At 43.1% G+C, this 12,427-nt stretch overlaps 1 protein-coding gene across 1 annotated transcript in view; it reads left to right on the top strand.

Moving 5' to 3' along the window:
* Nucleotides 1-12,427, top strand: part of dchs2 (dachsous cadherin-related 2) — a 34,271-nt gene that overhangs the window by 12,315 nt on the left and 9,529 nt on the right. Inside the window, exons 4-12 of the mRNA XM_062387377.1 lie at nucleotides 298-534; nucleotides 2,812-3,840; nucleotides 3,930-4,117; nucleotides 4,815-4,914; nucleotides 4,999-5,168; nucleotides 5,814-6,648; nucleotides 7,132-7,371; nucleotides 10,395-10,529; nucleotides 12,105-12,314. Coding sequence (XP_062243361.1) covers nucleotides 298-534; nucleotides 2,812-3,840; nucleotides 3,930-4,117; nucleotides 4,815-4,914; nucleotides 4,999-5,168; nucleotides 5,814-6,648; nucleotides 7,132-7,371; nucleotides 10,395-10,529; nucleotides 12,105-12,314 — 3,144 coding nt within the window. The remainder of the gene's footprint in view (nucleotides 1-297; nucleotides 535-2,811; nucleotides 3,841-3,929; nucleotides 4,118-4,814; nucleotides 4,915-4,998; nucleotides 5,169-5,813; nucleotides 6,649-7,131; nucleotides 7,372-10,394; nucleotides 10,530-12,104; nucleotides 12,315-12,427) is intronic.

Raw genomic sequence — 12,427 nt, 5'->3', positions numbered from 1 at the left:
CTTTTTGTCTTAGAAATTCATTCTTTGATTTTACATCCTCGAATGTATAAAGTATTTAATATGATTTTTTGTATTGAGCTCTCTGCATTTTATTTGAATTGACTTATTGCTCTGATAAAACTTGAAACTTGAACTTGATACAAAACTGATAGAGAAGAAGCTGCAACCAGCGTTTTCCTAGTCTCACTAGAATCTCAGTAAGACGCCTTGACCATTTGTAATGTTGAATGAAAGATCACAATGTCCTGATGCTTAAAGCCTGATGAACAACTTGAATTTCCTGGACTGTCTTTGCAGGAATGCTCTTCCTGACCTCCACGCTGACCCACCTCGGTGCCGCCAGCGTCAAACTCTCAATATCGGCGCAGGATGGGGGGGGTCTGACGTCGCTCAGACCTGCGCTGGTCACCATCAACATCCTGCGCAGCGCTCAGGCTCCAGCCGTGTTCCAGAGGTCACGCTACTCCTTCACTGTGCCGGAGGACGCTCTGCCGGGGACGTCTGTGGGGACGGTGGCGGCCACACACCTGGCAGGTGAGAGAGTGTTTCCCATTTGACCGTCTGGGATGAGCTGAGTGTGAGGTTGACATACCACAGACTGGTATAAGAGTAATCAGATTACTTTACTTAATATCAGTGAAAAGGTTCAAATCTCTCTGCATCTTCATACAGGCAGTGACAATCACTTAACTACATGATACCTGCACCACTATTTAGGTCACAGGTCAAGTCAAATCGAGTTTATATACAAAGCACATTCAAAATAATGTATTGGTTCATCTAAATACTTTGTCACTTATCCCCTTGAAATATAGGAACTATACAGTAAATACAGGAAAGGAGTTCAGACACAGCTGTAATCATTCTATTCTAACACCATGTTTTTATATGGATCCTCTAATACAAAACACATGAAAACAATATTGATGCATGAACATCAACACTTACAAGACATTATGTTTAAAGATGTCTGATTTGCAAACTCATGTAACCTTAAATAGAAGAGGTGGATTTAAACCAGGACTGTGAGAGAGATTATTTTCTTAGTCTTGATTGAAATGAAATTGGCTTGTTTTTTTACGAGAGGAAACATTTCTGAATTCATGTTCAAAGTAATTCAAACAGCTGGTTTATGTATATACGTATATGCAGAGGGTAAATGTACCATCATTATATACTTATAACAAAAACTTTCTTATCGACACAGTTCAGTTCAAAGAAAAATACACAGTTTAGGTTTAATAGATGATTTCAAGAACCAGTGCGTCAACACAGAAATGTCGTATTTATCCCGACAGATGATCGTGATTAAAAACATGGAGCGATCTTTGTCATTGTTGAAATCTCCCTCCAGACATGAGGAGGCTAAGGCTGCAGTTTAATCTTCAATCCTCTTTAGCCACAAGGGCAGATGACAGGTGATAAAGAGCCGGAGACAATATATTTTATCAGTATTGTTACAGGTCAAAGATGAAGTCGTAAACGTGGAGCGGTGCAGTATTTTATATCATTGTTCTTCTGAAGAGATCTGTTGGTATTTTACTATTTAAATGTGTTTGTTTCATGGATGCAGTTTTTTATTTTTAACAAAATGAGCAACATTTTAAGTAAAAACTGGATTTTAAGTTGCTTTCTGCTTAATATTGAATTAAACAGTGAATCATACAGTCTCCTCTCTCTTCTGATGGTTTCCCAGGTTTCTTGGACTATCCCTTCATATTCCACTTGTTTTGTGCCACTCACCCCCATGAACTCCCTTCAGCAGCCAAACCACTCCCCTGAACTAGACAGTTATTTAAGGTTGTCTAATCAATTAACGGATTAACACTTCAACTTAAAGCAGCAGCACTGGAACCTGTTGGACGGGGGGGGCAGCGTTAAGCTCTCTGCTTGTCTCAGTTGTTACTGTTGAAGTGGCACAAACACTCGGAGGGATTAATGGGATCTTCGAACCAACTGTAATTACTTAATGTTGCTTGCTGAGTGTGTGTTTGTGCGCTGTGTGTTCATGTGAGATTATGCTGCAAGTTAAACTGTTTGTTTCTTCGACACGTGACTGTGGATTTACACCAACGCACAAGTGTTCATAAATAATGTAGATGTTTTGTGGATCTGAGGCTAGTAAGAGAGGATATTAGACAAATATTTAAGCTTGTTTCTCTTTTCTAACTGTTACTACTATATTAGGTACATTTTGGTTGGTTAGTTGTGTTTGCTTGGGTTTGATTGGTTGGCTCATAGGTTGATTGGGTTGGTTGGTTGGTTTGTTGATTGGTTGTGTTTGGTTGGTTGGTTTGTTGATTGGTTGTGTTTAGTTGGTTGGTTTGTTGATTGGTTGTGTTTAGTTGGTTGGTTTGTTGATTGGTTGTGTTTAGTTGGTTGGTTTGTTGATTGGTTGTGTTTAGTTGGTTGGTTTGTTGATTGGTTGTGTTTGGTTGGTTGGTTGGTTTGTTGATTGGTTGTGTTTAGTTCGTTGGTTGGTTGATTGGTTGTGTTTAGTTGGTTGGTTTGTTGATTGGTTGTGTTTAGTTGGTTGGTTTGTTGATTGGTTTTGTTAAGTTGGTTGGTTTGTTGATTGGTTTTGTTTAGTTGGTTGGTTTGTTGATTGGTTGTGTTTAGTTGGTTGGTTTGTTGATTGGTTGTGTTTAGTTGGTTGGTTTGTTGATTGGTTGTGTTAAGTTGGTTGGTTTGTTGATTGGTTGTGTTTGGTTGGTTGGTTGGTTTGTTGATTGGTTGTGTTTAGTTGGTTGGTTGGTTGAGTGTTTGTGTTTGGCCGGTTGAAATCTGTATCTTTTATCTTTGCCTTCACAGACGCTGAGGAATCTGTCTCCTACCGAATCTCTTCAGGCGATCCTCTGAGTTTGTTCTCAGTTCATCCAAAGTCCGGCCTGATCAGCAACACCGAGCTACTGGACCATGAGTCACAGCCGTACGCCCTGCTGGTTCTTCAGTCCTACACCAACACGTCCCCCGTGTACAGCACCACTCAGGTCAACATCACGATCGCTGACATCAATGACAACGCTCCTGTCTTCCCCAAACTCAGTGACTCCATCACTGTGTCCCAGAACACTCTCCCAGGAACAGTGTTGTTCATCGCTCATGCACATGACCTGGACAGTGGAGCCAACGGGAGGGTGCAGTACTACCTGAAGAGCAACAGGAATGGTTTATTTGTTGTTGACCCTGACCGTGGGACAGTGACGTTAAACCAGAGTTTACAGGTGGATCATCAGCAGAGGTACAGCCTGGAAATCGTGGCTAGAGATGAAGGGGAGTTCTCCCTGAGCTCCACTCTGACTCTCACTGTCAATGTGGACCGCTCGGCTGCTGAGGACAGCCTCGCCTTCGAGACGTTGGTCTACCAGGTGGAGATAGGCGAGGGATACCGTAAAGATTCCAGGGTCATCCAAGTGAGGGCGCACCGGACCCGGGGAGCTCACATGTCGAACTCCGGCCTCACCTACTCCTTGGAAGCTGAAGCTGGGTTCCCTCCTGCTCCGTTTCGCATTCATCCAAAGACGGGATGGTTGTATCTGTCCCTCAACCTGGACTACGAGACCGAATCCAAGTATCGTTTTCGAGTGACGGCCGTAGCCAATGACGCCTCGCTGGCGAACGCCACAGTGACAGCCACAGTGATTGTGCTGGTGCTGGACATCAATGACAACGCTCCAGTGTTCAGCAGTGACGTTTACTTCTTCACTGTATCAGAGGGGGCGTCGCCTCAAGGCCTGGTGGGAACAGTGAAAGCCATGGATAAGGACTCTGGGAAAAACGCTCAGCTGTCCTACATCCTGCTCTCGGACGGGAAGTTCTTCCGCATCAACTCTAAAACAGGTAAATTGTTTGCACCAGGGACAAGTTGGGGTCATGTTGCGTTTCCCTTGTTCGGCTTCAAGTCACATGTCTTCCCTGCACCCATCCAGGCGAAATCATCAACTGGGTGGCGCTGGACCGGGAGCAGCACAGTCAGCACTGCCTGAAGGTGATGGTTACAGACCAGGGTCACCCTCGTCTCAACGCCACGGCCAGCGTTCAGATCCTGGTCACAGATGTCAATGACAACGCTCCGCAGTTTACACACCTGCCTACGAGCAAGGAGCTCAACTTGCAGGTAGGAAAGAGGTCTTTTGGAGCTTCTTGTGGTTTTAGCACATCCATCCATTCATTATCTATACCACTCATCCTTTGAGGGCCATGGGGAGAGCTGAAGACACAACCCCGGACTCCCCCAGTGTTACCACAATACCAAGAAATAAACCTGTGGACAATTCAGAGTTTTATTATATGGTAACACATACCATATATTAAAAAAGAAGTGAAATGTGCGCTTTTAGAAGGAGACATATCTTCAGTTAGTATAAACTATACGGGCAATAAGAGTCACAATATCAGAGCTTGTTATTTCTGTTAGTGTTTCTAATTCTTTCAAAGTTTTATCAAACAAAGTCATATTTAAAAAAGTATGGCCACTTGAAAAATATTGCGACAACCCTAACTTGACTTTTTCTGTCACACGGAACCATTTTAAATTCTAGATAACAATGTGTTTGTATTTGAATGACTCATTCTGAGCATTTACAACAGGATATCTTCATCAGATAAATGGGTTCCTGTGCGTTTCTGGTTCCACATTTCTACGTTGTGAGTCTGTGGTGGTAATGATATGAAGAACTGGAAAATACACCGCCACTGATGATGTAGAGTCATAAAAGACATCCGGCTCAAATCTACAGCTGTAAATGTTTGAAGAGATTTTTATGATTGTGATCTTGTGTATTTTTTGCTCTCGACTAAATTCCTCTCTGTAGATTTGGGCCGATCTACCAACAGGATCCTTGGTGACAAACATGTTTGCAAAAGATTTGGACGCAGGAGAAAATGGAACAGTTTCCTTCTCATTGGTCACAGGTGAGTTCCTGAGTAAATAAAAATTTACGGTACAGGACACGTGTGTTTTGATGCCGTTTATCATTGAGTTCCTTCTGTTTTCAGCTGGTTCTGAGGCTGATGATCTCACACACTTTGAGATTGACAGTAAAAGTGGTGACATCAGCACCACAGAGCTTTTCAGCCACAGCACGGAGCCGTTCTACACCATTAGAGTAACGGCCAGAGACGATGGAGCCACGTCTCAGGAGGACACTGCTGTCATCCACGTACAGGTACAATCATTGATCTGCTGCATACTGAGATCTATGATTTTAATTTAAAATGGAAGCCCTGCAACAATTATGATGCATTTAATATTAACTATGTCTTAAATATAAGTCTTGACTTGTTAAATGATGTTTGATTCCTTCTCTCTATTAGTATTATTATTGAATAACTTTATTTTGTTGATCAGAGCTCCTTACAAAACTGATTCAATATAATCATCATAACTGCTAACAGTCAGTATTTTAATTTTGAATTGTATTTGATGAATTGCAGATTTCTGGCCAATGAGACTTCACTGTTGAAGGGAAAAAATATAACTTTAAACTTTTAACATCAAGAGCTTCGTCAGAGACATCTAAACAATACACAATATTTGCACACAAACCATTGAAACCTCGGCCTGTGACTTATTGTATTTATATTGCTATACGTGGTTAATATGGCAGAGACATTTGTTATCTTTGAATGAAGATCATTTTACATTTTAGAACTCGGTATGATGACACTGTTTGATGCGTACTGTATGTTCACAAAGGTTTTACTCTGTTACATGAGTCGTATGATTCACTTCATTGAATTTCTCTTCAGTGTTCTGCTCTGTGTGATACTGTGCAGACGGGGATATCTGAATGTGTGTGTTTCTCCTGCAGGTTCACGGGTTGGAGGCTCTGTTTGGACACGGCGATCACCAAATCATCCGGCGCTTCACCGTGAGAGAGGACGCAGAGCTGGCCAGCATCGTCGGCTCTGCCAGCGTTTCAGATGAAGGGAAGTTCCACTATTCCATCTCTGAGGGGGACGGGAGCGTCCACTTTGGCATCGACGGCTCCTCTGGTTACATATACGTCAACCAGCCGCTGGACTACGAGTCCGCCATGCAGTACCTCCTCTTGGTTCGAGCCGAAGACGTTGGATCGGCTCCTGGAGCAAACGTGTCCGTGCTGGTCAGCGTGATGGTGGAGGACGTGAACGACCACACGCCCTGGTTCCCTGATAAACTGGTGACGTTTGGTCTGAGGGAGGACGCCGCAGTCGGGTCACTGGCGTTTGCTTTCCACGCCAGAGACGCTGACGGGACCCTCCCTAACAGCGACCTCCACTACGCTCTGACCTTTGACCCCGGTTCATCGCCACGCGTGCCCTTTAAGATCAACCCTCGCACTGGAAGCCTGACGGTGGCGGCACCTTTAGACAGAGAGACCACCCCCAGCTTTGCCTTCACCGTCACAGCCACTGACCAGGCAAAGAGCAGGGAGGAGCGTAGACAGACGTCAGTCACGGCTCAGATCTTCCTGCTAGACACCAATGACAACAGACCAGTGTTTGTGTCTGTGGACACAGCTCAGGTGATGGAGGATGCAGAGGTGGGCAGTCTGCTGCATCACTTTGTGGCCATCGATGGGGACAAAGGGGAAAATGGACTCGTCTCATACGCGATCACAGCTGGAAACACGAATGGATTCTTCACACTAGAGGAGAAAACAGGTATTTTTTAGTTCAGTTAGATTAGTTTAGTAGTTATGATAAGTAGGTCTGGCTGATGTATCTGTTTGTTTTGGTTGACTTAACTTTGTTAAAAGTACAAATATAAACAAATTAAGGGATCCTTATAATAAGGTTTGTATATATGTGTTAATAGAAAACAACATATTGACCTAGTAAATAATAATATTTATATTCTTACTGAATCATATTTGTCCAACTGTGGTTTAATAATTACATTTTTTTAACCTAGGCAGTGGCCCTGCAAGATCCGAGATGGTTCAAATGTGAAATTAACATCAGCATCAATATGTTTCATCAAAGAACTGTCATATGATTGAGTTTACAGCTCAAAAAACATATTTAAATTAGCAGTATCTCTTTAAATATTACTTCCTGTAAACATTAGGAAGTTATTATTTTTGACTGAGTAAACCACAATAATCAACATTAAAGTTCAAGTCCATCTTCTTCCGACTCCTCCAGGTCTGTTGTTTCTCTCGGCTCCTCTGGACTATGAGACCCAGCGCCTCCACCACCTGACCGTTCGTGCCGTGGACCACGGCCTTCCACAGCTCTCCTCCACCCAGACCCTGACGGTGGAGGTGGGGGACGTGAACGACCAGCCGCCCGTCTTCAGTCAGAGCGTCTACAATGCCAGTGTGGCGGAGAACAGAGACCCCGGAGAACCAGTGGTCAGAGTGTCGGCCACAGACAAGGACTCAGGTAATAGAAAGAATGGAATTTAATCAAGCCACACACTTATAGAAATCAGTCCCCTAAATATACTGATTTGGTGTTATTGGAAAAAGATGAAATGCAGTTTGTAGCATTCATCTTGTGGCAGTGTGCGTCCTGTGTCCCTAGATGGCAGCACCAGCATATGTCTCTAAACCCATAGACTCACTGTACACATATAAAGTTATTTCTCTTTTCTGCAGCTCTTAAACGTTTTAAATCTTAAACCCGTTTAAACAAAAACTTGGTTAATTAAATGTTAAAAAATAGAAAATCACTTTTCCTCTGTTAAAGCAGCAGCACAACATTCCCCCTTTGACAGTGAGCTGAGCTGAGCAACCCGCCATGTTTGTGTTAAACTCCAGCGCTGCAGTGAATCAAGGTTATCATCTGTTTTGTTTCACTCCATTAGAAGTTTAATTCAAACCAAACATCTGCCCCTTTTCCTCAGGAGCTCTGTGTGTGTGTGTGTGTGTGTGTGTGTGTGTGTGTGTGTGTGTGTGTGTGTGTTTGCATGCGTGTGCATGTGTTTTTTCTACTCAAGCTACTTTTGCTGCACATCCCAGCAAATCTCATTCATCTGACCCCCAATCACGTTCACAAATCTGCACATCAGGCCTGTTTATTTTAACACGTTGTGCACCGGGCCTCCGGAAAAGTCCCATTTCATCTCGTGGTGTTGACAGTACTTGACTCCTTCTAGAAGCCATGGGGTTGCGATGCTGGAGGAGGGCGGGGGGGGGGGGGGGGGGGGGTGTCGACGTGAGCGAACATTCTTGGGGGTGAGAATTGTCCAACAACAGCAAGCACGTGGCTCCTCTGGGAGAATCGAAAAAAGGTCCCGTCTCGAAATTATTTCCATAATCCAAGCCATCTGTGCCAAGAGAGCGTCGTGTTTTCATCCGTCTCCTCGAATCGCCCGCTCTGGCAGCTCAGGCCGCTCACCCACCGCTCTTTTTTGATTATCATTCAACACCCCCCCCAAAAGATGACCATTGTTTGGTGCCTCTGTGTCCAGTTCCCATGTGTCCGAGTCAGTCAGAGGAGATGTGCACTATCAGCGAGTGTGACAGCTACCCTCTGTCTTACACCGGGTTTCACTAAGTTGAGGAAATGTCCAGACGTTTCGACGGATCTCTGTGCTTCAAGAAGGATTGTTCGTTCTTTGGGGTCAGAAGGAAACAGGCAATTTTGGTATTTGAAGGGGAATTTTCATTTTACTGTCACAGCAGACCTTTGTAAAACGCAGGATCGCTACAGTACTGCAGTTACACACAAGACTTTGGTGTGTTGATCAGCTTATTACCATCAGGGAAGTTGTGTTTCCACCCCGGTCCGTTTGTGTGTTTGTCGGCACGTTTAAACGGCGGAACAGATTTAAACACATTTCCACAAAACTTGGTGGAAGGATGAAACATGAGCCAAGAAAGAGGCCATTCAATTAAAGATAAATCAAGGGAGCGGATCCAGGATTTCTTGTTTCACTCTCTTTAACATTGACATGCATATGATTTAGTGATACTCATCACATTCTATTTGTAATTGTACCTTCAAAGTTATTTCAAAAAAATACAACTCACTTATTTAGGCACAAAAGCTCTTGGCCTCTGTAAGTGTTCACTCAACTCATGTTTCTTAAACTTATTAAAACACTTAAACCTGACATATAACACAACAATTATTAGTTTAGTCACATGACTTTTTCTTTAAAATGAAATGCACTGATAAAAATACTCAAATGAAGTTAAACACGCTGAAAAGAGCAAACTCTGGAGTGAATACCTCGGCCAAGGCCCAACACTCCTCCTTAATGTATTCAAGCTGCACACAGTCATCATCATCATCATCATCATCATCATCATCATCATCATCATCATCATCATCATCATCTTGCAATTTTAAAGAAAGTGAAAAATAGTTCCTGGATCCGTCTTTGTGAGGATTCACACCTGAAGATTCCTTAAGACGGATTTGTTTAAATCCAGCTGACAAACAAACCAACACACAAACCATTTATCCAACAAGACACTTACAGGTTTCATTGGGACTCAACACTTGTTGTGTAGAAAGTCATTCTTCCTTTTCTCTGAACCAAAGAATAAGAGCTTTCAAATGGTCTCACATCCATGAATACGCATCTGTTCATTCTCCAGTTAAAGATTGTTGTGCAGCAGCAGCTAAACTAAACTCAACTCAACCTCACCACCATGTTTACTTTTTCTTTCCATTGGTTGATGTGTGGTTTCGAGTCGAGGAGCATGAGAGCAGCGGGGCTCAGATACAGGTCAGCTCTGTCAGCTTCCAGAGGTGACACATTACGGTGTGGGATTTCTACCTCCTGGTTCTGTTTTCAATTTGACCGTCAGATAAGGTTTAAGGTCAGAAACATGAACCCGGCTGATGAGGTGCTAAACTGAACCTCTGGGCCGGAGCTAATGTAAAGAAAAGAAAAACACTCTTTATTGGTTCTGATTAAAATCATGCAAACGTCATCAGGAAACCCCTCGTATAGAATCCTTCCTCATGAATGTTATATATTGTCTCATTTATAATTTATTAAGGTTTTATAATAAAGGATTTCTGGAGTCAGACAAAATTTAGGCAGAAAACATCGCATACAGTTATTACACCTTATGTAATGTACGGCACCTTAGTTATTACATACCACTTAATTACACCTTTACAATGTAATGCAAACAGCTGTTTTGCTTTAAAAGCTTCTGTCATATCTATTTTCTGTTTATTTGTCACTGTTATAGAAGAGGGAAGTATGAGAGCACTGGTCTATGACCTGTTTAAAGCTGATGTGGTGAATTTGCTTTATGATGTGTAGATTTTTGTTAAAACCAACCGTTCGATTCTGTTATGAAAGTATGCAATCATCTTAGTTGTTGCTTCATCATATCAAATATAAAGATGACAGTCACATATCATAATGGTTCCTTAAGTTTCTGTTAAGCTTTACCACTTCCTGTGTTCTATAAGTTCAGTTTTCTGTGTCCGTCCCTCAGAGGAGAACGCCGTGGTGTGGTACAGCCTGTTGCCGGGTCCCGGCTACGAGCTCTTCGGCATCAACCCTTACACCGGCCTCATCACCACCACCTCCTACCTGGACAGGGAGCAGCAGCAGCACTACACCCTCAGGGGTGAGACACGTGAAAAAACACACACTGTCCTTCGCAACACACTCACAATTCATTCAGATCACATTGAAGGACCGACCTGATGTCCCTCTTTCTCACTGCAATGTCACAATGAACCAAACATACTAAAATATTTTCTCTCTTCTCATATGTTTCCCATATTTTTGATTTATTTATGGCCACCACCACAATATCAAGATTTACGACCGCATATTGATTTATTTATATTTGTATTTTTTGAAGGGGGTAAAATCTTATTACAAGCCCGTATCCAGATTGATCCGCTCACGTCCTCCTGGCTCCACTCTTCTTCTCACACACACTCTCACTCGCATGGTCTGTGCAGTCAGACTTGCTAAAACCAATATCATTCGGTCTTTGCAAACAGAAATGACGCACGTGTGGACGTAGGTTGGGTTTGAGGCCGGATGCACCCTGCACAGCTCGTCAGCGTATCACTGGGTCGACACGTAGAAACTAACAACCACTCAAACATCACAATTCAAACCAACAGAGTTAGAGTCTCAGATTAACGTCACCTGCACGTGTCTGGACTGTGGGAGGCAGCCGGAGTTCTGACATGGGGGGACATGCAAGCTCCACACAGACAGGCCCTGGTCCTACATCAAGTTCGAACCCAGAACCTTCTGGCTGTGAGGCGACAGCGCTAACCAATAAAAACTTTGAATACAAAATGAAAAAAGCAGCTAAAACGAAGCAAAGTTGTCGTGTTCAGTCTCCATCAAACTTGAACCTGCTGTGATTCTGATTCTCTTGTTGCGCTTCACAGCCAAACTCACATCTGCCTCCTGCTACTCAGCAGATTGATTTACGCTGTGGAAACAAGTGGAGTTCCAGCCGGCTGGTGCTCCGTGTGTCTAACCTCCACCGACTGCACCGACTGCACCGAGTGTTTGCTTTCACTCTCTCGTGGGCATTCTCAGTAATTACATTCAAGCCACTCAGCCGTGTTTAGTGATGAACTGCTTTCAGATGTTTTTAATCATAATGTTTTTACAGTGCGCAATGCGATGATCAATTCAATTTTAATAAGAAGATGAAATACCAGGAAAAGACTGGACAAGTTCAAGTTGTGCCTGAAACACACAGGGCTTACTGGGAAACACAGAAATATGTAGGGGAGATTTTCTCTGGCGGCAGATGAATTTGGAAAGAAATAAAACGCTGATTCCTTTTCAGTAGTAAAGCTGTCGCAGGATACTTCATGTTGACAGTTTTTTATTTTCTTTATTTAAATCTTTATAGCTTTGAAGAATCTAATCTGACTATAATAATACTCTTGGCTTTATTATATACAGTTTATTACCAGTGGAGGTATTTATATATATGCATATACATATATATATATATATATATATATATATAGTGAATATGGGTAACAAAGCAACAAAATGCACTTAGACTAAGGGAGTTCAGAGGTCAAAAGTCACAGTAACCTTACAGCAGAAGAAAAAGAATAGAAGGAAATTGATTCTTGTGAAATCAAAATGACCCCAATGTTTCCCTGCATTGTTCTGCTGGACGACACTGAGTGAACGTGTGAATCCTTCTCCTCAGTTCAAGCTCGCGACAGCAGCACGCGGCCTCTGACGGGCACGGCCACGGTGCTGTGCTCTGTGCTGGACGACAACGACAACCCTCCAGAGTTCATGCACTCGTCCTTCCAGATCAGCCTGCCAGAGAACCTGCCCCCCGGGATCGTCCACACTGCCCAGGCCTCCGATCCCGACAACGGAGAAAATGGAACGATACACTACTCCATACAAGGTAAGGCACACAGGCAACTGCTCTTTGAGTTGTAATTTCGCATAAGCCTCGTCAAAGGGGAGAGAAGTTATTTTAGCTGTGATAAACCAGATTTATCCTTTAATTTCTGTCTG

The sequence above is a fragment of the Platichthys flesus genome, chromosome 5, assembly GCF_949316205.1.
Source record: "Platichthys flesus chromosome 5, fPlaFle2.1, whole genome shotgun sequence".
NCBI classification, from domain to species: Eukaryota; Metazoa; Chordata; class Actinopteri; order Pleuronectiformes; family Pleuronectidae; genus Platichthys; species Platichthys flesus.
This window is presented reverse-complemented; position numbering and strand designations above follow the sequence as displayed.